Raw genomic sequence first — 24,566 nt, 5'->3', positions numbered from 1 at the left:
AATCGATGTAGCTTACAGCCTTTCTATTTTATTGTCTGGTTAAGGTGGCCTCACACAGAGGCCTATGCAAATACACACCTCTTTCACCAGGGCTTGAAAGACACATGGGTCAAGGTGACAACAGCTGGCCCCTGTGCGGCCTCTGCATATTTCCTCCTCCCCAGTCAACCATGGCCAGAATGTGGTGGCACAGCGGGGAGGGCTGAGGGTAAAACACTGACACTGGGTGGAACACGTTGGGGTCGAGGTGAGAATGGCCCAAGGGCCAGAGCAACACGTGCCCCCAGCCTCACTCGGGTGGGGGAAGGGTGTGGGTGAGATGAAAACACAGTACAGTAGACTGTAAGGCTCTGTAGACCGGTTGTCTGAGGCTCTAAACAACTGGCCCACAGGTGACCCTGAGGCACAGTCCCATTGCACAGTGCCCGACTCCCTGCCTTCCCAATCTGACCTCGATTGGCGCATATATATATATATATATATATATATATATATGTCTCTAGGTCACAGTAGGAGACGCATGCATCGAAATTTCTATTTCGGCCCTCGCCCCTTTAGTGGGGTCTGACTCTGGCTAAATTTAGATTTGTTTCCACCCAGATGGCGTGAGATGCAATGGTTGAAAAAGGTACTTAAAGTTGCATTTAAACAAAGAAATCTCTGAATACAAAGTGCTATTTGTTTATAAGCTATAATTGACTGATTGCAGTGCATGTGAACCGGGTCTTTAAAAGGGATGTAAAAAGTAGGGTAGATGGGGTCGCCAAAAGGGGCGTGACTTTTGTAATTAAGGACTTGCTTAAACTGGTGAAATACATTTCTCTGATTCCCTTAGTATGCCACCCAATCTTTGGTTCCACGCTGAGCTTTATGTTATAGAATCCAGCTATATAACACAGCAGCTGACACACACCTAAAACCAGCCAGAACTATTGGCTTTGTCAATGATTATTAGCTATTTAAGTTAAATGAGTAACAATGATTTTGTTGTAGATAATTAATATTGAAAATGTTTCAATTCTCAAATGGTGAGACAGTGAATTAAACATTACTTATGCCTGTGGAAGGGGTAGTGGTCTTCAGAGTGCCTCAATTAGTCCTGTAATGTTCAGTCTGTTAGAAATGCATGCCCTTTTCTTTTCACATCTTTTTTTTTATCCGCATTCAGCACTCCGTGTTTCATTGTGGCAGAGACAGGTTTTATGCTTTGTGGTTGGCAAAGGTGCCTGTGGAAGGAGATTGTTCCATTCCAAGACTACCATTGCATGGAATTTGCAACTATATCCTGAAAATAGGTTTACAATGGTGGTGGTATTTCAGACCCCTCCGGAGGGGGAGTCATAGGTGCAGACATGGGCTACTGCTCTACAACTGTGTTTTTTTGTTTTTTTTTGTTTTTTGCCTCTGGTGTCCTGCGACCCATTCTATTATGACTCTGCAAACTGGGCTAAGTAGTCCCTTTCGGCACTTAATGCTTAGGGTATCAAGAGCGAGCAGTCAAACTCTCATCAGTGAGGTAGTGTTGGGAGCAGAGACTCCTAGCCTAAACTGTCACACAAAAGACAGTAAATCACTATCCACTCCAGTTCTTGTCTTCTACTCAAAAGAAAGTACTTTCAATATCAGAACCAAACAATTAGATAAGGTTTGCAACTAAAAAGTAAGCATTCTCACTCATGGGCTCTTAGTTAAACACTAAACCCTCTGTGCCCTTCTTCCAACTCTAGCTTGTTCCCAATTTTCCATGATGGCTTCCTCAGAATTTGATCTTAGGCAAGGTTAAGCACATATGCAAGTTCACTGAGCCGGCTCCACATCGGCAGCTTGTAGGAGAGTTCAGTACTTTAAGTCCAAAGAGATCTCACTATCAAGGGCAGCTTTCTACAGCAGGATTATCTATGTGTACTTGACACAGAGCTTTCAGTTTTTTGAGGCTGGGCACTGGGTTACCTGCTCAGTGAAGACGTACCTTGGCTGGTGCTGGATGGTGCACTTGTCAAACCAGTGCTGTCGGCATTTCCTTCAGCATTGCTTGATCAGAACGTTGATTTGATGGGTGCTCATCTTTGGCCATTCTGGTCTCTCGGTGGAAGGACTCCTGTTTTTGTGATCACACCTCGTCAGGGGAATGTACCACATAACAGCAACATAAGTCCTTTGGGTTGTTAGAAGACACCTGTTATTGAGATTAAAGTTTCTTTGTACATCTGCCACATTAACTAAGTTCTGGGAGACCCGACTACCCATCACAACTCTTATCATTCCTTCCACCAGTAGAGCTCACCAGCACATGCGCAAATCCAAGTGCACACTCACCATAGCTGAAGACATTCCAAATTCCACCACTCCCCACCCATCCAAAGAGAGCAACAAACTGTCACAGCCTAGTATATGGCGTGAAACAGGGCAGACGTATGCCTCTTTCTTGAAGCAACACCATTAATTCACTAAGAACCATATAACTACAAAGCCCTGATAGTACAACACTCATTCCAAACGTTGTTATATCCCCATACTGTGTCTTAATGAGCAGGTAGCACTGTATAATGACTGAAGCTAATGTGTTTACAGATGACTGATATATTAAAAAAGAGCACTGTTTGTTCTTTTTAATGTCAAACGTAAGGTGGCAGAGTATGCCTGATATTTGTGAGGGTTTTCTGATAGACGGACCGGCAGACCCATAGACCCTGCAGCAACCCAGGGCAGGCTGAGGAGACATTATAGGAGTCACAGCATATCAATGAATAGCTTTGCCTTACTCAGACAGTCTGGTGAGTTACATTAATGAGGTCTGGACATAAAAAGGGCAAAGAAGGACCGCAAGGCCCTTCACTAGATTGACTGAGTTCCATTAAAGGCCAGTGATTAAGAAACCGAGAATTGGCAGTAGGCCCATGTTGTATCTCCTTTTCAGAGGATTGCTCTTACCCATTGGAAGTGGTTTGGGGGGAATGACATGAGCTTGATTAGGTAGGTTTCACAGCCATGGATGACACTGCTGCCCTCTGTGTGGATGACACTGCTGCTCTCTGTGTAATTAGATTTTCCTTCTTGAGAAACAAACAACTCTTGGCCTTTTGTGAAGGGACTCTGTTTGGAGAAGGAGCTACTGTTGGATCTACCTTCTCTTAAACCTCTGAGAGCGTCTAGGACAAGAAGCTTTCTTCACCTGTGGTGGATGCCTCCCACTACAAATATCATACTGTCTGCTGCCATGGCAAGCCTGCATCAACATATGAGCACTGCTTACTATTCAGTAGTGTATGCATACTGTCTGGAGTCAGCTTCCTATTCAGCCCAGCATCATGATGTATGTACTTTGTGGGAGCATTATTATTTGTTACAGCCCGAAGTCCTGATATATGCACTGTGTGGGCCCATTGATGCTAGTTATAAACATGTAAGACATGAGATGACCATATGAAACTGTGCAATCTCTGTGTGCCCTGGTCACATCTATGAGTGGGGGACAGACACAGTGATTTATTGTGTTTGAGCAGACCGAGGCAATATCTTCCAGATGGCTACTTTGAGCTGGCATAGGACTGTGTGTGCTCTGATAGACGAAGACAAGCAGATGTGTGTGCCAGCCCTCTCACCAAAACCCAGGGATTCCTATTTACAAAGGTAACTTACAAGTGAGTAAATCTACACATGTAAATTTATTATTACACTTTGTAGTAAATGTGCTACTTATGGCAGTTAAGTATTTACTAGTGTAAATTTACTACAACTAATTTACGAGTGTTATACTACCCGGGACGTTTCACGTGTAGACGGAGGCCTCTCCCGTAGTGAGATCTGCAGTTGTTTTGCTTTACTATGGACTGAGATGAAACACACACACACTGAAAGGAATTTCTGGTATGCAACTCATACTCTAGGAAATACATTTGTTAAACCACTCTGTAAGACTCGCAAAGAAAGGTCAAAAGTGTTATACTGAAAGTGCATGTTTAAAAATGGTCACAGCAATGAAATAAGAACATGTACAAAAAATACTCTGCTTCAATCTGTAAACAGCACATATATATATATTTGTGCAGAATGCAAAGCAAATAACAAGAATTAAAAATGCATCACAGCAGGGCACAGTTGAATTCACTTCATCCCTTCTGCCAGCAACAGGCCGTTGAACCCGGTCGACCATGAAGAAAGAGAGAAAAAAACGACCCTCACAGGAATTTGTGACGGACACATGCGTCCCTGTTCCGCCAGAACTCAATCCACTTCCCGGTCAATTTGGTCTCGTCTCTTATACACCTTAAACAAGGCAGAGAGGAGAATTCTAGAAAACCCCTCCTGTAGTGTGAATTGTTGTTAAAAAATGCTGGCTACTTCAGGTCAGTTTTGAAAGAAACACGTTGGAACTGGTCAAGATCCCAAGGCGCCCTTCTAAAACTAAACCGTTCCCGGCCGTACCATAAACATCATCCTAGTACATCCTTATCTCTCTGACTCCTCCATATTATGTCCTAGCCCATGATGAGAAAGAACACGCAGAGTGAAAACATGAGCGAAAAACACATTGCATAACATGGGCATGAAAAAATACCTGCAGCTTCTACACTTCTAAAGTCTGCACCTCTAACATGGCAGTGGCCAAAAGCTAAGTTGAGCACAAAATGAAGTCAATAATCAAATCGAAGCGGGTGGTTACCAATGTGACGGTGTGCAGCTAGGCTAAGTGCAAAGCGGAGTCAGTGGTCAAACACAAATATCATTACTGCGGTCTACTGGCAAAGTATAGGAGAAAGTAAAAAAACAGTTTATTAAACTTTAAAAAAAATATATTTTATGATAAATCTTAATATAAATTTTATATATTTATTGTAATTATAGAACAAAATGTAAAAGTACTACATCACTATTAACTTTGGCATTAACTATTTCTTTATCTTATATATTGAATTAAAAATGTTTTTCTGAATATTCATTCAAAAAAACACCTAAAGTAAAATGGGTATATTTCATACATATGTATTGGAAGTTACCAAAAGCTAGGCATAGAATTAATGTAAATTATTTTAATTTTCTTTTGAAAAAATATAGTTAAAAGCTTTTTTAAATTAAAAATGTTAGGAAAATATTGTAAAAAAAATATTTATTTTTGTATGGTTAGCTAAACATTACAGTTATTTATATATATTTTAAAAGTTGAAATGAATCTTTTTTTTTTTTTTAAGTCTCTATGTGCCCAATTTCCTATGGGAGACTGTTACAGTTGCACTGATTGCCCATGTGTGGTGTTGGACTTACTCCAGGTCTAAGCAGGAGTACATTTTCAACTGTTTTGGTTTTTTGTAACTGTAATAACTATAGAAGTGCAGTCTGTGAATAGCAGTGGGCTTACTCATTTGTGGGTGCTGCATATCCATCATGAACTCCCTTCTTAACCTTATCTAAATCCCTCTTTACTACTCATTAACCCCATCAATTCCCCATTCAAGATGAGATTATTGCAATGCTCTTCTGTTAAATGCTAACAAAACCTCCCTTCACAAACTTCAGATTATTCAGAACATTGCGGCTCGCCTTATTTTGAATCTTCCACGATCCTCCTCAGCCAGTAGCAGCCTTAAACTGCTTTATTGGCTACCAGTCAATAAGAGGTTTACATTTAAATCTCTTTGTTTAACTTACAAAGCTCTTCACACTGAGGGTTGTGAATATTTGATGTCTACCCTTCGATATTACCAACCTACTAGAAACCTTAGATCCTCTTTTAAACATATGATTGCTGCTCCCCGCTGTCATAAGGCTAGATGGGGGGGGGGGGTCGAGCTTTCACTGTGGAAGCTGCAAGGCTATGGAATGCTCTACCTTTTGCTCTTCGTCAAACAGCAACTTAAACTAATTTTAGAAAAAATCTTAAAACCTGGCTTTTTTCTCAATAGGCCGGCTTTCTCACTTGATTAGGGAGCTCTTGGTTTTCCATTGACTTGCTCAGTTTAGCGCTTCGATGCGTCCTGACGGAATGCGCTTTATAAATAACTCAATACAATACAATACAATACATCCCATTTAGTAGTAAGTATTCCCCATTTTCCAGTCATTCTCCCTGTCACTCCAACATTTACTACTAAAATGTAGGCCTGCGTATGTGGGGATCGACGCAGTCAGGCATGGATCTCTTCACATGAACACAGGCAAGGTAGAGGTTTAGACCTCCACATGTGAGTTAATGAATAGCTTTATATAGTAGGTGAGTGGTACATTTGTAGTACTACTAAATGTACTACAAAGTGAAGTTTATGAATAGGCCCAGGATGTATAAGTCTTTTCCAATTCCTGGGTTTTAGTGGGAGGGTCTGGCAATGTCAAACTTCTTATTACACTGATAAATGCTCACTCTACTAGTTCACTGCCTCATGTCCAGAGTCTCCTCCCCCTTCCCTCTAACCCGCTAGAAGTTCTCTGCTCCCTGAGAACCTCTTCTTCTCTCTCACCTTGCACTTGGTATTCTCTATGTTCTTCTTCCATAGTCCTGTACACATGGTTGAGGAACTCCACAAAGTGGCAACATTAAAATTGGAGCACTTGCTGATAGTTGTCTGTTCTGAATATTTATGCAAGTAGGTGGCATTTATACAGAGTGAACGTAGACAAAAGCGTGCACGGTATGTATAATACATGGGATTCTGCAATCCCTGTATAAACGGCAGTCTTTAATTTCTTCATAACAGGCAATTTGTGACACACCACGTCATTGATTATAATCAAAAGGTGTCAGAACCCGACTATTATGAGTTATTACGGTTGAGTTCTGATGTCACAACGCCTGTTGCCAGCAGCCGAGGTGATAGGCAGGTCAGGTATCTGAGCATAATTGAAGCAGCTGTTTAAAGCAACAAATGGAACATTGCTTTTATTTCTTCTGCTCCATTTTAATAGCTTACAGTGACAAGCAGAGAGAATTTGTTTTTATTTTTTGCACTCCTTACATACAGGTTCTGAGCTACTGCAGCTTTTTCTGTTAAGAAATGACTTGTATTGAACTGTTTCTAATATTTGTTTACACCAAATATCTAACAGGTTTTTGATGCGTTTCATTTTGCACCAAAGGTTTTATTTTTATTCTTCATGTTATCAAACATGCTTGCTCCTTCATATGAACGAGCTATGCGCCAAGGTCTTGAGTGATTTGTAGGAAAGGTGATGGTGTGACCATGTAGTAAATGGGGGAAAAAGTACTCCCCGGCGTACACAATAAGGATATTTCAAGTCACCTCAAAGTTTCATAACCTTATAAAGGAACTTGGCCTTCTGTCTCGTTCCTCTATACGGTTATGGAACTCCTCGGTGGCTTGCAGTAACCTTATAATATACAGCAGAGGGTCCTTTATCTGTGTTATAAGTTTAGAATCTTTCTTCTGATGACTGTGATATGACCACTCCATGTGTGTCATATTACTCGCATTTCCTGTTCAAAGCTTAGACTCCATCATAAGCCTTATGTTCGCAATAAAAAAACTAAATTTACAAATAAAGATGTGATGCCTTTTCTGAGGGACCTGGAGTAGCCTTGGGGCACAGGTTGGTTTGCATGGTGAGTACCGTTTTTACGATTTGTATCAGAGCGTTTAGGTATCATTTCTCTCCAATTGGGTTGACCAAGTACTATCTTTGTATTACTGTACTGCAACCATAGCTTGGTTCAGCAGTCATCTCATACACCAGGAGGTGGGTGTAGGTTTGGACCTCAAACATAGTATACTTCAAAACCAATCTCTCATTGGTTAATGTTTATAACAAAAAAATAGGTCTTTATTTACTGTAAGATGAGTAGCACCCTGAATTGCACCATTGAGCTCTCGCTCTCCCTTATTGTACGTTCTGTTGCTCTCTATCTAGTTTAGATTCCCGCTATAAAAACAGCCAGGAGACATCCAGACACACATATAAGTGCAGCAATTAAGAGGCCAATCCATGGAAAACTAGAATGGCCTAGCATCTCCTAGGACTCCGATATTAGCCTAAATGTTATTGTAGTGCTTAAGTGATAAGGCAATATTGTTCATAGGTATCATTCGTGTTCTGCACTTTTTATACACAACACAAATGGATGAGGTTGACATGTATGTTCACGCAGTGAGAGCCTTCTTGTTTCCAGACATTGTCGTCAGCAGTGTGCCATCTGCAAGAGGTTCTCCTGGAGCAAGAAAGAGCTGAGGCCCAGAAAAAATACAGGAAGGCATGGTCTTGATAACGCGTCCAAACCTTGATAATTTAACTTACAAGGGGACTCGTTTTAGGCCAATGAATCTTTTGACCATGTTTGGGGACTTCCCAGAACGAGATGCCTGTTTAGCATTACAGTCAATAGATCGATAGCCTCATTAATATTCACGATAACTAATCAATCAAACTAATCAGTAACATTTAATAAGAGTCAAACATACCATGACCTTTCAGCCATGAATAACCACACAAATCTAGTAAGATTTAGGATATTTATTCCCTATTAGTTACACTCTAGTATCATATTTTATTAGTCGCAATATCAATAAGCACATTAATACCACAATAACTTGGCAACTCGAATAAGACTTTATCAAAGCATAGATCATGAACATTAGAACAAAACACAACATTAACATAAGTCAACTTTAGCAGAGAATCATTAGTACATTATTCAACAAAGCAATAAGTCGGTCATTTGTCTATTGCATCCGATATTAGTGAACTCCTTAACTAAACTCTAATTAGCATCAGCATGTTGGGCTTAATGCAAAACAATTTTAGCAACATGTATTTAGAAAACATCTAACTATGGCCTCTATCAAAAGAGCAGTTGGTTCCTAGAAAGAAAAGGCAAACAGACAATTACAGTTTATCATCAGGTAGTTACCCATCTGAATGAGTCAGCATGCAGGATCAGTCTTCATCCTCAGGACATCAGTCGATTCACCATCAGCCAGGATAGATAGGTAAGTCTCAGTAGGGCATAGCAAGAAAGACTCTTCCCTCATAAGAAGGAGAAGTGCATAACAGGCAAGGGGTAGGATGAGGATGGTTTAAAGTATCAGACTGCCAAAGATAAAGGCTCCGTAATGGCTTCAGGAAGATTGGCTAAAAATGGCTGATTCCTCTTCAGGTCACGCCGTTATATCAAAGTTGTCGAACAAGTCTCTAATTTCCCATTGGGCAATATTTGGTGCATCGTTGTCTCTGTCCAATAATCCGTCACACACCTTACTAGAACTTTTTCCTAAGACAGTTCTCATGCAGTTGATTGGCTCCTGTGATTGATGTCTTCAACGGGTGGAATGTCAGGTAAGAAAAGTTACACTTGTTGCTCCAGTCAGTAGTTCCATTGTCTTCTCCTAGTCCAGGCGACCTTGCACCTGTTGTGAATTACACTGTTGCATTCGGCAAGAATGTCTCCTTGAGCAAGTCGGGTCCCATGAGAGAATTTACTACAGCTACACACATATCTCTAGCTTCTGGAAAAGTACAGCTTCGTGTCCTTCAGGAAAGCAGCACATTGCACGTTAGAAAAACACAGTTAATATGAGACCAGGCAGCTAGGCCCAGACCTTTGCTAACTAAGGCCTAGTTATTAATTTAGCAAAACCTTAATACATAACTCTTAATGCTAATACAAAATCATACATTAGTGCATTGTTAATTCATTATTAGTCAGTTTCATTAATCATCGTATACTTTGGTGGCCACTCCCTGTGGGCACATTTCAAACGTGTATATTAATTTTTCTTCTAGGTTAACATATCTTCTATGCGGCTTTAGTACACATTATATTGCAAGCTTTACAAGTTAATATTAATTCTAAAAGTTACACTCCAACAGTCTCATGGTTTAGAGTGGGCTCCAGTGAAATCCACTAAGTACACTAGTGTGCAGGGTCTTACGTTCTGACAGTTCGGGTGAGAATTCTAGACTGGAGGCAGCCAGCAAGGCCATAAGGGATAGATGTACCAGTGTCTCATAGTCTTCTCCAAGGCGCCAGTCAGGAGAGAATGAAGCTTCAGTGGGGATGGGGATTTCTGTCTCACCTCCTTTGAAATGACTTGATTTTTTTAAGAGAGGTTGAAGTGGGTTGAATTGGAAGGGCATGACATGCCCATATTTTTTTAATTTATGAAAAAACTTTCTTCTACTCTTTTTGTGAAAAGACAGCCATCCCGGGATGGTTACTTCCAATAGTTTAAATGCTCCAGTTGAAGTGCAAGGCAGGGAATCTCCTGTGCTGTGAAACCGAAGGCAGGCAGTCAGCTAAACAATAAACAAGTGTTCTTGCCAGGGTGCCTGTTTGCCTGAAAGAAATGTAAATGTGCGAAACTGGTTAATCTGGACATGTAACGGGTGCACGGAAGCAGTACTGGCCTTACTCGATGGAATCACTTGAAGCTAAAGTTTCATGTGATTAGCCCATTATCAGTTTCCAAGCCCCATTTATATTTGCAAATTAAGCAGTTGTGCGAATTTGCATTTCTATCAGGCACCCTGGCAATAAATAGCGCCTGTTCATTGTTAAACTGCCTGCCTCTCCCTCGGTCTCACAGCACAGGAGAATCCTTGAGTGGAACTTCAGCTGAAGCATTTGCAATATCGGAATTTACTGTCCCGGGTGGTTGCCTTTTCATAAAAAGTAGGGGAATGGTTGTTCATAAATTAAAGTATGGGAATGTCGTGCCCCCTCTTATTACGCCCATTTCGATTACTGGATTTGTGTTATATTTCTTACCTTAAAAAACAAAAAAGGTTTGAAACCTGTCTCGTTTAATTTTTACATGGGTTTTCCAGCCGCAAAGTTTAGTTGCAAATATAGTCATAAAGAAATATATATTCATAGATTTTAACGGATTTAGATGCACTGAAATATAAAGGCACAAATATAAATGGAAATACCTGTAAATTGAGGCTACCGCAGATGATCACAAATGTTAACTGAAGTAATGAAAAAGTGTAAAAACCTGCGGAGACACACACCATACAAACAGAATGACACACAAAATCACACATGAATAGAAAGGCACACACACATACAGTCATACACACACACACAGCTGCACAGAGATATACTTATAGCCTTATAATTACAAATCTGTTAAATCCCTCAAAAACATACGCACACCTGCACAGATAGACACACACACAAACATTTTGGTATAGAATAAACTGAAAATACAATAGCAAACTTGAATCTTTCATTAAAGATCCAAGAAGAAGAAAGAACTCAACATTGCAACCTTTATCCACTGTTCTTCCTCGTGATGCACAAGAGGTGATGGATAGATAAATAATTTCTCTACTAATTATCATTTGACACTGCTGATGAGAGTTTGCCAGAAGATGAAGAAACAACATAAAAGAAGAGTTGATCAGTTGCAGTTTTTATACTACATCGGAAGAGGGAGGATATCTGGCATCATCCTTTTCTTGCACAGTGGTTGGCCTAAATCAACATGCCCATTTCCTTCACGATGGATATTCTTTCACCCACTGTGTAGATAGTAGTCCAAATGATGTGATTACACTTGTCTCTGCTTAATAATTGTGACTAAATGGGATGGGCTGGACTCACAACTATGCTTTAACGTATTATCACACTCCTTGCAAATTACAGATACCACCAGTTGATGTTCCATGTTTTTATGGAGCAGAACTGAGGATTCACAAGCGCTCTTCTAACAATGGTAGGTGTTTAAGGTTCTGCAGCCCTACCAATAGCTAGGGCATCACTTCCAACATCACCTTTGCATCCTCCTGCATGCAGTTCTTCTCACTCATCAGTGCCTGCAATTGTGCAAAGTGAAACAACAGATTTCACACACACGACTGTCTCCACAAATGAGCTGAGTAGTTGGCCAATAGCAATGACTGATTTCTACTGACTGCTGTATTAGCCTTCTGAATAACAAAGATAATTATATGGATTTTACAAAAGGTTCCTGTGCTGAAGCATTGAGGGGGTCATTCCGACCCCGGCGGGCGCCGCCCACCGGGCGGAGACCGCCAAAAGACCTTACCGCGGTCAAATGACCGCGGCGGTAATTTTGACTTTCCCGCTGGGCAGGCGGGCGACCGCCAAAAGGCCACCCGCCCGCCCAGCGGGAAAGCCCCAGCAACGATGAAGCCGGCTCTGAATGTAGCCGGCGGAGTTGCTGGTGTGCGACTGGTGCAGTGGCACCCGTCGCGATTTTCAGTGTCTGCTTTGCAGACACTGAAAATCCTAATGGGGCCCTGTTAGGGGGCCCCTGCAGTGCCCATGCCAGTGGCATGGGCACTGCAGGGGCCCCCAGGGGCCCCACGACACCTGTTCCTGCCAGCCTCTTCCTGGCGGGGTAAACTGCCAGGAACAGGCTGGCGGGAAGGGGGTCGGAATCCCCATGGCGGCGCTGCTTGCAGCGCCGCCGTGGAGGATTCCCTGGGGCAGGGGAAAACCGGCGGGAAACCGCCGGTTTCCCTTTTCTGACCGCGGCTTTACTGCCGCGGTCAGAATTGCCCCTGAAGCACCGCCAGCCTGTTGGCGGTGCTTCCTCCGTCCCTGGCCCTGGCGGTCCATGACCGCCAGGGTCGGAATGAGGCCCTGAGTCTTGAGGGAAAAAAACGAACAACTTATAAAGGCATAAAACGAAAAATGCATCTTAATTGTTTATTACACCTTTTATGTAAATGTTAATTTAGTAATAAATATATTTAAATGATTGGAAGTTATATATGCTGAAAGCTAAATTAATAAATTATTGTTGGTATTTGACATAAATAGATTTACACCTTAAGACATAATGGACTATCAAACTTAATAGACCTAGTTTAATAAAATACCAGAACTTTTATATATTTTTTAAAAGTGATAACACAAAGGGTCTGATTACGACCTTGGCGGATAGGATAATTAACCACAAAAGTGATGGCTATCCCGCCTGCCGTATTATAAGTTCCATTACATCCTATGGAACTTGTTAAACGGCAGGTAGGATATCCTTCACTTTTGACAGAGTATACCATCCGCTAAGGTCGTAATCAGGCCCAAAATGTTTTTAATTATGAGTAATTGTCTTGAACAGACTTAAAAAACCAAGATGCATTTAGCCACATCAATTTGGGTTATAAACAGAACAAACATGTTTTACAATTGTAGCTGAAATATTGAGATTGCTTTTCATTGGCTACATCTCATACTAAACGTTAACATTTAAAGCATTAACTTTTAGCAGTACTCTTGTTTTAACCTAATAGCTGAGCGGCTTGCTCTGGTTACAACCAACTTTCTATATAGTGTGCCGTGCAGTACGTTGAATTGATTTAAGTCTTGTTTCTAATGCACTTGAAAGTGCAGGTAAAAGTGAGACTTCTGGGAGGAAAGGACTTGGAAGGAGGAGTACAACCTGTATCCTCTGTTGTACAGCTTCTTAATCCAGTGTTACATGTACACCATGCCGTTGTGAGTGATAGCACATTATCAAAGGCTCTTAATGGTCTTGTAGGGTCAGTAGCAGAAGTACAATCCTAAAGGTAAGTTCTAGATGTACAGGTGGATTTTCAACCCCTTTCTTTCAAGCGGCAAGATATATTCTCTTCCAAAAACTATGGCTATTTGCATCTCATTTTTAGGTGCACAGGAACACTGCCCTGAGCGAGTGAAGGAAGCACCTAAAAAGAGCTAGGTTATCTTTTTGTGCACAAATACACTGCCTTGGAATGGAGGAAAAAGGCAGTTTTAGATGTCTGTTTTAGCTAACTGTTTTCCTGACAACTGGTTCAGAACCCATACTAAAGCCTGATTCACAAAGATTTTACTATGAGTAGGCGTGGCTTATTCCACGAGTAGCTGGAGAAGAAAATTTATATTCGCCTTCATTTCATACTTATGTGTCATGAATGCATGAAGCTGGGGCAGCTGTCATTTGCTGTGACTATTCCACCTTATGAAGGTGAAGTGGACTGGGCAGGAGATAGCTGGCTGAGCCTTCTATGATCAGTTAACAAAAACTACGAGGGAGCGCTAGCCATATCCGACTGAAGGCCTTAAGAAAAAACAAGGAGTGATGGCGTGCTGCCTTTGAAAAGCTTTAACTCTTGCCTTTTGTATTTATTGCATGATCACAACTGGTTGTTGCTGGCATGGTTTTGGTAGTGATATTGGTTTGTATCAACAGTCATCTTGGAGGAGGCAGTAGCACATGGATGCAGTTGAGACAAGTTCTTTCTTGATGTCTTAAGTCAGAAGGAAGGGGTATGTTGGTGGTGTCAGTAGCAAAGGTAAGGTAGCACAGAGGCTACTTTGGGCCAGAGCTACAAAGATTTTGTTGTGACTTGGGGCCTGATTTAGAAACTCCCACTCTGGGAGTTTTTTTTGTTTTTTAAAAAGAAAAAAACTTTTAAAAGACTTGACTTCCTGGCATCATGCCTGACAGTAAAGTCCTTCAAACTCTTCAGAAATTGACAGCAACTACCATGATTGGAGGAGGTCACTTAAGCTGTTGGAGGTAATGATCTACTAATTGTATACCGCACTGTATGTATATTTATAACATTCTTTTGAAAAGTGTTATGCTATGTTTTTCAAGGAAATTTGCTTTTTAATATTTTGTGAAATATATAACTATTACTCCAAGTAACATTTGAAATAGGAAGAGAAAAATTATAGAGCTATGTTGGTGGTTGTATGACAAAACCACGCATGCCTTAACAATGCGGTCGGAACCACGACCGCGTCTTTTCCGTGCATGCCTTTACCAGGCATGTCTTTACAACGAATTTTGGTGTAAAAGCATGCTTAGTAAAGGCAAATGTGGAAACAGCATGCGTGGTATTGTCATATAACCCCTCTCTTAACTTAAAAAAAAAGTACCCCCACCCCAATAAGTAAACGACCTAGACATCTCCCATGCGCCTTGAGCCCTAAAACCTTCCCCCACCCCTAATAACTAAACGACCCCTAATAAGCCCCCCCAAAAAAACTACCTCCAGCTTACCACCCCGGCCCATAAAAACAAAACTACCTCACCATCCCACCCGCCGTGAGTCCTAAAACCTTCCCCCGTCCCTAATAACTACTCTGCCCCCCTCACCCTAGGCCCTAAAAAAAACTACCCGCCACCCACCCAGAAAAACTAAACTACCTCGACACCCCACCCACCCTGAGCCCTAAAACCTTCCCCACTCCTAAGTAAACTACCCTTACCCCCGCCCATCCTAAGCCCTAAAAAATCACCTACCTGACCCCCTCCACTCCTACCCCTAACAAATAAACTACCTCAAGCCCCTCATCCACCCTAAGCCCTAAATCCACCCCACCACTAAAAACTACCCCAAAACCCTGCCCAACCCCACTTTCCTCACCGTGTCCTCTCCTGATCCTTCCTCCTCTTTTCTCCTCCCTCCCTTCCTTAAACTTTCCCTACCCCTAAAAAATAAACTACCCACCTCCCCACACCCGCCCCTAAAAAAAAAACTACCACAACCCCCCAACCCACTCTAAGCCCCAAAAAAACCTACCCAACCCATAAAAAATAAAGTACCCAGACCCCCCACCCACCCTAAGCACTAAATCCAACCCCACTTACCTCACCGCGTCCTCTCCCGAACCTTCCCCACACCTAAAAAATCAACTACTCCGCCCCCCCACCGAGTCTAACCCTAAAAAGTAAACTTCCCCAAACCCCCACCCTGCACCTATAAAACAAAATAGCCTGACCCTGCCCCAGCCCCACTTACCTCACCGTGTCCTCTCCCGATCCACTAGACTGCTCTCTGCCTTAACCACACAGATGCCTTGTGTGGCACATGCGTGGTTAAAGCACAGAGAAAGGCAGTCGTTGTTTTGGCAAACGTTGCTATGCTTGCGTGGTAAAGATCTGCATTGTTCACAACACATTGTTTAGGACGTTTCCCTCTGTTGGTAGAAGGTAAATGTTAATTGCATTCTGATGTATGTTGTCAAATTAATACATTTAAAGTTTATGAAATAATGTTCGATTTCTGAAGTTACAGAAGGGTTGAATATAATGTTGTTTTGTCTTCTAATAATTTTAAAGTTTGTGTCTCCTATTACTAATGATTTTAGATTTTGGTTGAAAGTATGTTTTTTCAGTTTAAGGTTAAGTGATTTAGGTGTTTTAAACTAAATTTTCATTTATCTGCAGTGCATACAGCAATTGACATTATTTATCATATTACTGCTGTGCCCTCTATTAAGTTGACTTATAAGTTGCTGTTGTGATCAACAGAAAGCTCTGGGAAATGATACATACATTTTCCTTGCAGCTTCAAAGGATGTTAGGATGTAAGAATGAATTCCCATTTCAATTGTGTTGATCAGTAAGCAGAGTAGGTTATTTGCAACAGTACTTTGGCCAATATTTCTATTTTATGGATGTTGTTCTTTTTCACCATAAGAGTTATTACTTCCTTGTTTTGTACAGTGCCTTCTAATAACGTTTTTATAACTTTTATAACTTTTATAACTTTTAGCAACAGCACTGGTTTTCCTGCACAATACACCTGATGCATTAGTGTGTGATGCTAGCATCTGTAAGTGATATTGTATACTTAAGCATGCATTATGTCATGATCCACAGCCCGCACCTACCGCTATACACAGAGTGGGCATGGAGGCGCTCTTCTTCAAACTTCTTTGGTGCGGTAGTCTTCACCACAGAGAAGGTCAGCAGTGAGCAAAGAGCTTGGTGTTACGCCTCGCAGCTACGGTGCTTGCAATACACAATACACAAGTGGAGCCAAGACAAACAAGCACCAGATTGATAAGGGACTCACAAGAGACTTGTAATGGTGGTGGACAACTTGAATTTATGGAGTACAAGATGTCTGTGTTTCAGAGCATTCTTTGGTAGGCAATCCATATACTTTCTATAGTTAGAACCTTGTTGCCAGTTCATTAAATGAGTCAGCTGACAGTTCTGCTGAGAGGAGAAAATAAGTGTTTTAAAAGTATAGTTGCAAGAAATGCTGAAATAGTGCAGAGGGAGGGACTACTGCAGGGATACATAAATAGGAAATGCTGCAGGAATCAATAAGTTAAAGCCTGTTGCAGCTTTGAAAAAATATAAGATGTTTTAGGAGCCAAAAGAGTACAGCATACGGATGGAAGACCACTGCAGCAATTGGTGGTAGGGAGGATCTTGTGAGAAATAGGAGACCTGCTTTCCTGCTTTAGCATTCACAAAATGTGTATGCTACTGTCCCCATCCCTTTCAGGGTTGGGAGCATAAATTATGAAACAGAACAACTGGCATGATTCATAGGGCATTTGTTTGGTGGGTTGCAGCAGTGCCCTGGACCACTGTGTGCTCTTCTCAATGACAGCAGTCCACATTCACAAAGTGGGAGCTGTCCTTTAGGGACAGCTTCCTCTTGTGAATGGATACCACAGTTACTCAGGTGTTGTAATAGAATCAGTGGTTTACAACCTTAATTGCAGCCTCAAACCATTGATAATTCTCATTGCCGTTTAATAGTAAGGGAAATGCCCATTTCCTGTCCTCCTTTCCTGCTGATTCAGAATTGTTTGCTATTTGTACATTACGAGTTACAAGGACATTTGTGACCCACACTTTAACATTAGTACAGTGCAGCCTAATGCAGAAATGTAAAAGGAGAATGTTTTTTAAGCAGCCCAATAAGAAGCGGTGGTACACTTTCACTGATAGATCAATTGCTGTATGAACCTTGATGATGTGATTGCTGTAAAAACACAAAAAGATGCAGTCCAGCGCTGCAGGAATGTTTGACAGGATGCAGTGCTGCAGGAGCTTGAAGAGGTGGTATAAATAACAGTTTTACTTAACATATAAATGTAACATTTTCAAAATTAACTTCTAAAAAAACATAAGCCAAGCAGATGTCTATTAATATTTACAAAATATGAAATATATTTGAAAGTACAGCATATTTTAAAAGGATGTACAGATCACGCGGTTTTACCTTTATAAAAGTGTGAATATTACACCTGCTAAGTGCACTTGTGATGCTTAAAATGTATCGTAATTACATTATATGTAAAGAGTATGCACCTGCAACTTGTTTACCATGTGTGTAGCAAGTACTTCTAACATGAGGCTGTAAGCTAGCATTGTAAAGTTTAAAAGCTAAGTGATAAGAGTGTTACTGAATAGAGATAAAGTATTTGTTAAGTTTGTGGTGCTTATAATGTATTCTGGGTTGCACTTGTTTTCTAAATTATCAATTTATTTTAATGCTAGCACTTACCTTGTAGTTATTGGTAAGGCCTGGGCGAAATTTGCAAAATTCCCAAATCTCATGTTATGCAAAATTCATGAAATGTCTTTTATGCACTTTCGTATAATCTTCGCTTGTGGGAGACTTGTTGCCACAGAAAAAGTCCCACTGGGACACATGTTCAGCTGAAAGTGGTCTCCTGCCAACATTTCACATTTTTTTTAATGCAAGGGTATTCCTTTGCGTAAAAGAACTCACACTAGATACCAGCAAATCACATTTTGCTCTAAAGGCCAAATTCTGCTGTAATTTAATTACATTTTATAAAAATGTTATGCAATTTCATATCTCTTCTATGTTTAATGACATTTAAAGTTGCTTCTCACAAATATTGTATAACATTTGTGCAGAGGTAAAAGGACAATGCTTTGCATTTGAAGTAGCATCTCAATGTGAAAGTGTCAAAGGTAATAGCTTCCTTTTATTTACCTTTTCATGGTTTGTTACAGTTTGTTGCCTTTGGACATCCAGGGTTATCATTAAATGCAGATTGATTAGGTAGTTTTGTTTGATGGGAGTGTTACACTGTAATCATATTTATTATTGTTATTTATAACTGTTTTATTTTAGGTTTGTATATTTGTATCTTTTTTTTAGGTATGCTGTGCACAAAAAACTTAGCATTATATTTTCTTACACAAAATACATTTTAAGTCTTGATATCCTTTTTCTTTTTTTTTTTTAAGTTTCGAGCAAATTTCGCAATTTACCAATTGGCTGTTGTAATTGTTGCTGAGAAGTGTCCACCGGTGATGGAGTGATGGTGACGGCAGACACCTCAGAATGTAGTGCTGGAGGCATTTGGTCCCTGTTGACCTGATGTGGTTTAAATGACCCAGCTAAGGCACCAGCCAGTCTCTTATTCTCAGATACAATCCCATCATGGCCTAGCCGTGTGGAGATACTGTGTGAAATGTGCCATAAAGGAATGTTTTAACGTATGATCAAGCTAATCATCCCCAGACTATAGTGTTTGACGTGCTTCCGACACTGACTACTCAACATGAACATCGAGTGCAATACAATACAGTGCCTCCGAGTGGGCTTGATGGCTGTGAGGTATTCATTGCAACTGGTACTTGCCAATATCCTGGGTGCTGCATTTACCAAGTGTGGTAAATGTCTTCATTGCTGAGTTTGGTTTTTGATCATGAGGTATTGCATGCTTTCAGCACCACTTTTTCCCCTGATAAATTTAGGCAGGCTTGACCTGTCGAAACTTACTGGAGTTCATTTTGGAGGTTATGGAAATGACTGCATGTCTCAGAATTCCAAGTTATGTGAAAACGGGTTTGAAAAGAGATTGGAATGTTACACCAATCTCCAGATTCAAGCTATTGATTCTTTGTTGACATCACTGAAGATGACAAAACAGAGACATAAGCATCTATACCTCACACACGGTTGCCATTTCTTCATTCTCTTCACTCAAGTTGTAATTTCTTCAATTTATAGGTAAGGAAACTTGTTGGATGCGAGGGTGATTTGCTAAGGAGCTCCCTGCGCCTAGAGTTTACTATAATCCCAGGTTACTACAGCTTCAAAAATTCCTTAAGACAATTTTGTGATTTTTGCTGTTTGGTCAGCGCTATGAATTGGCAATTTTTGCTGCATATATAGCTATATTGCTGTCCAAATACCCATGTACATGCATTCAGTATATTTCATTCGTAGACATATTTTCATTGGTGCTAACGTGTCCATGGCTTTTATTTGATAGATGGTTTTTTTTTTTGTTCTTTGAAAACAAAGATATTAGTCATTAAACATGGGAATTCGGTAGAATGGCATAAGACATTAGACATGTAAATAGTGCCATTTATGAAAACGTGTTCTCCATTGGAAAACTGTGCTGCATAAATGACAGACTTTACAGGGGTGAAGTAAACACATTGCAGTGTATAAATGTGACACTGTCAGTCAGAGATATCTTTGTGACTTACTCAGACTGTCAGCACTGGGATTCCTTACAAATATTAAGGAAGGGATGTGACAGAGGGGCATTTCACCCATTCTTGAACTTTGCACGCAAATATATCATTGATTGCAACTACTTGAGCGATGCGGAAGCATGGAAGAAATTTTACCAGTGCAACTGTGAATTAATATATTGATCAGTCAGTACAAGAAAGGTTGAAATGTTGGATAAAGCAGTGTGTTGGTATTTTTTTTTTATAAAGATGGCAGCTCTAATGTGCACCTTGTTTTTGCATTACAGAAAGGCCTGCGCACAAGAGTTGCAATATCACCTATGTATAAATGAAGGGGTGAATATCTGCTGTCCCTTTCAGGTCTGCGTCAATGCAGTGCCAGCCGGTCGCAGCGATTCGCTAAACGAGTCCTGCCTAACAAAGCCATGATTTCCTTTGGATCCTTGAGGTCGATTTCTTAGCGCTGCGCCAGACTGATTCATTCAAGAAAAACAATATTCTCTTAAGAAGCTCAAGTTGAATGCATGCAAATATTTTCTTGGGTGTTATTCAAAGGCTATAAAAGTAGGTGCCAAAATATAAAGAGGACAACGAAGCTGTGAACAAGTGCAAAGATGAACAGAGCTATAGCAACCATTAACTAAAATGTCTGCATTTGTTGCCATTATAGCAGGAGTTTGTAATTCTGTCACATAGGGAAAGGATATCCCAAATAATTATATGATCGAACAGGTTATTTATGAATATATCATAAGCGAATACTGTTTTTCTCTTCTTGCATCACACCAAGGTTACATCGTAGAATACAGGACAGTGATGCGACCGGTCCAGTGATATAATAAGCCCAAATCCGCTAAAGTGAAAGTTTGTGTGTGATACATCGTGACCCCAGTGCACTTGTCTTTAGTGATGGCTTCACACGTGGCCTTAGTAATTAGAGAAGGCATTCGAGATCCGTGGGAAGAGAAGAGGAGCTTGGGTTCTTAGTACGATTACGTAAAACATCTGCATTTTTGCTTAATCCTGGGCTCCCTGTCGGTGGGTTTCTGTAAAGGTTATTTCTCCTAAAACACTGTAATTGAAAAGCATTTGTTTTGTGTAGATCTGAAGGTGGCTGAAAGTTGTACAAAAATGTCTTTTGTACACAGGGAACCATCCGCAAAACAGACATTTGTCAGATTTCATTTTTCAATAAAAAACACTTTTTCTTTTGTGGATTTCAGTGCCAAATTTATTTGTTTAAAAATACGCATTTGATTATCTTTTTTTGCTAGAAACTAGGAACCAAATCGAAATTTTGAGCCAAGCTGTTTTTACAGCAAAACACTGTTTTCTTTCTTAGTAATTAATAGTATTGAATGTTAAAGCGGTAGGATCCCAGTTACTGTGCACTAATAATGTTCTTTTTGTTAGAAGATTGTTGCTAGTCATTCACCCAGGTAGCACTCCAGTTCTCTCCATCTGGGGAACACGTGCAATTTTCAATTGGTTCTTGTGTTCTTTTCAAAGAAGGTCTTGTCAACGTACTTGAGCATACATTAACACTAATATATTATGGCATTCCAAAGTAAAACAGAAAGGCTGACAAACTCGACATTTATTTTTTTGTTTAGTTTTATCCCAGAGGCATGCATCCGAGTTCCTTCTGCGGAAACGTCGCGCAAATACGTTTCTTGAGGAAAGCAAAAAGGGAAATCTTGAAAGAGAATGCATTGAAGAACTGTGCAATAAAGAAGAAGCCAGGGAGGTCTTTGAAAATGACCCTGAAACGGTATGATGTGCTAGGATGAATTATCATAATTGATGGATTATAAATATATAGATGTATTCTCACAGTCCGGGCTTCTATTTTCTTAATCCGGTTATTTTCAACTATGTTCCCTATTTTTTTAAATTATTTTTGAGACTTTTACTTTATATGCCCAAATCATGACACATTTGGATTAAATGTAAAAATATTTTTTGGGTCCTAATTGGGAACAGCCTTTCAAAAATTTAAAATGAAATACATGGAATATGTTTTCCACAAGCTTCCCTATCTAGCACATTATTTGCAGCTAGGAAAAATAGAATTTGGAACAAATACAGTAAAATTAGTTCTTTGTTGACCAGATAGTAATGATTATTAATACATTGCTATTTTATATCATAAATGTGAAAGCATTTTGCTGCAATTTGTTTTGTTTCAAATGTAACCCTCAACCAAGCAACAATAAGAGAAATATATAGATATTTAATAATACAAAATATGTCCAAATGAGGTACTAAAGGGGAGAACTGCATCGTTCTTATCATGTTTATGTTCCCGTCTTAAGATATTTGGAACAGATATTTGTACAGTCTTGCATCTCATAAACTAACATCTCAGTTTGAAAGGTACTGTCTTCTTTCACTTCTCAGATTTAGATCTGCGTTCCTGTCGTTTAAGAATTGTCACCATTATTTTGCAATAGATGTAGGTCCTGATTTAGTTATTGGTAGACGAGTTACTCTGTCACAGCGGTGATGGATATCCTGTCTGTCAGTATCTAAATCCTGTTGTACCCTATGTGATTTAGATATTGGCGAGCGGGATTTGTATCACCGTTGTGATGGAGTAACTCATCCACCAATATCTAAATCAGGTCCATAGTTATCGTAATTAAGTCTCACCCAATTCCTCCAAGACCCATGGCATATACCTAAATAATAATCTGCCATTATAAGGAGCTATGCCAACACTGCAAATTTTACAATACCAATATTGTAGCCTTATATTGATAGCTGAAGTGAGATGTGTAAGAAAGTAGCCTCTTTTTAGCATGGTTACCTCCACTTTTTGCCTGTTGTCAGTGTGGTTTGACTGTGTTCACTGGGATCCTGCTAGCCAGGACCCCAGTGACTATGCTCTCTCCCTTTAAATTTGGTTGCTTGGACCAGACAGACCCCACATTTGGGATACTGGTGCCCCCTTGTAAGTCCCTAGTATATGGTACCCAGGGCATTGGGGCACCAGGGGTTCCCCATGGGCTGCAGCAGGTATTATACTACCCATAAGGAGCCCATGCAAAGTGTATCTGCAGGCCTGCCAGTGTAGCCTGCGTGAAAGGGTGCATGCACCCTTTTTCACCATGGGTCACTGCACTAGGTCACTGTAAGTCACCCTTGTTGCAGGCCCTTTTAGCCCAGAGGGCAGGGTGCAAGTACCTGTGTGTGAGGGCACCCCTCTCATGAGCGGAGGTGCCCCCGCGAACTCCAGCTCTATTCTCATGGACTTCATGAGAGCGGGGTCACCATTTTATGTGTACTGGACATAGGTCACTACCTATGTCAGCTACATAATAGTAACTCTGAACCTAGGCATGTGTGGTATCAATCATGTCAGAATCATACCCCAATTCTGTGCCAGTATTGGTTGTATGATTCCATGCACTCTGAGGGCTCCTTAGAGGACCCCCATCATTGTTCCTACCAGTTTTCAGGGTTTTCTCGGGCAGTCCGTGGTGCTGCCAACCTACAGATGGATTTCTGCCCTCCTGCTGCTTGAACAGCTCAACCCAGGAAGGCAGAACAAAGGATTTCCTTTGGGAGAGGGAGGCAACACCCTCTTCCTTTGGAAATAGGTGTTATGTGGCTTGGGTGGGGTGGCCTCCCCAAGCCACTGGTATGCTTTGAAGGGCACATTTGGTGCCCTCCTTGCATAAACCAGTTTGTACCAGTCCAGGAACCCCAGGTGCCTGCTCTGGTGCAAAACTGGACAATGATAAGGGGAGTTACCACTCCCCTTGTCCATCACCACCCTTTCGGTGGTGCCCAGAGCTCCTGCAGGTGGCCAATTGATTTTGCCATCTTGAATCCAAGATGGGCAGAGGACTCTGGGAGCATCTGAGTTGCCAGGTCAGGCAGGTGACGTCACAGCCCCCTCCTGATAAGTAGTCACCCTGTTAGGTGACCAGTTCCCCTGTTAGGGCTATATAGGGGCTCCCTCTTGGGTGGGTCCTCAGATTCGACATGCAAGATTCCAGCAGGACTCCTCTGCAATGTTTGCTTTGACTTCTGGCCAAACTGCATCTGGACTTCACAGGAACCTACAGTCTGCAGCTCCAGCGACGACTTCCCTTTGCAACATTGTTTCTCCGGCTCCTTCCATCAACTATAACAGTTCTCTGGCTGTGCATCCTCTGAAGGTGGCAAGTCTTCAGTCTGCACTACATCCGCAGGCACCAACTACAACGACGACCGGCTGCGTGGATCCTCTATCGTGCAATTCTGCACGGATCCTGCAACACAGGTGGTGATCTTGAGTGGTCCCCTGGGTCCCCTCTACCAGCTATGCAACTTGCCTCGCCTTGCAGAACAGTACCCCTGTGCACTGTGACTCTTGCAGCTACCAAGGCTTGTTGGCTCTTCTTCCAAGGGATCTTC

The 24,566-nt window shown here is 41.1% G+C and overlaps 1 protein-coding gene across 1 annotated transcript in view; it reads left to right on the top strand.

Annotated features, from left to right (window-relative positions):
• The window catches only part of PROS1 (protein S), a 377,349-nt gene that overhangs the window by 5,610 nt on the left and 347,173 nt on the right, over nt 1-24,566 (top strand). The window contains exon 2 of the mRNA XM_069204917.1: nt 21,776-21,933. Within this exon, the coding sequence (XP_069061018.1) occupies nt 21,776-21,933 (158 nt within the window). The remainder of the gene's footprint in view (nt 1-21,775; nt 21,934-24,566) is intronic.

This window comes from Pleurodeles waltl, chromosome 8 (genome assembly GCF_031143425.1).
Source record: "Pleurodeles waltl isolate 20211129_DDA chromosome 8, aPleWal1.hap1.20221129, whole genome shotgun sequence".
Classification (NCBI taxonomy): Eukaryota; Metazoa; Chordata; class Amphibia; order Caudata; family Salamandridae; genus Pleurodeles; species Pleurodeles waltl.
The sequence above is the reverse complement of the archived record's forward strand: the minus strand, read 5'-3'. Positions and strand labels throughout refer to the sequence as shown.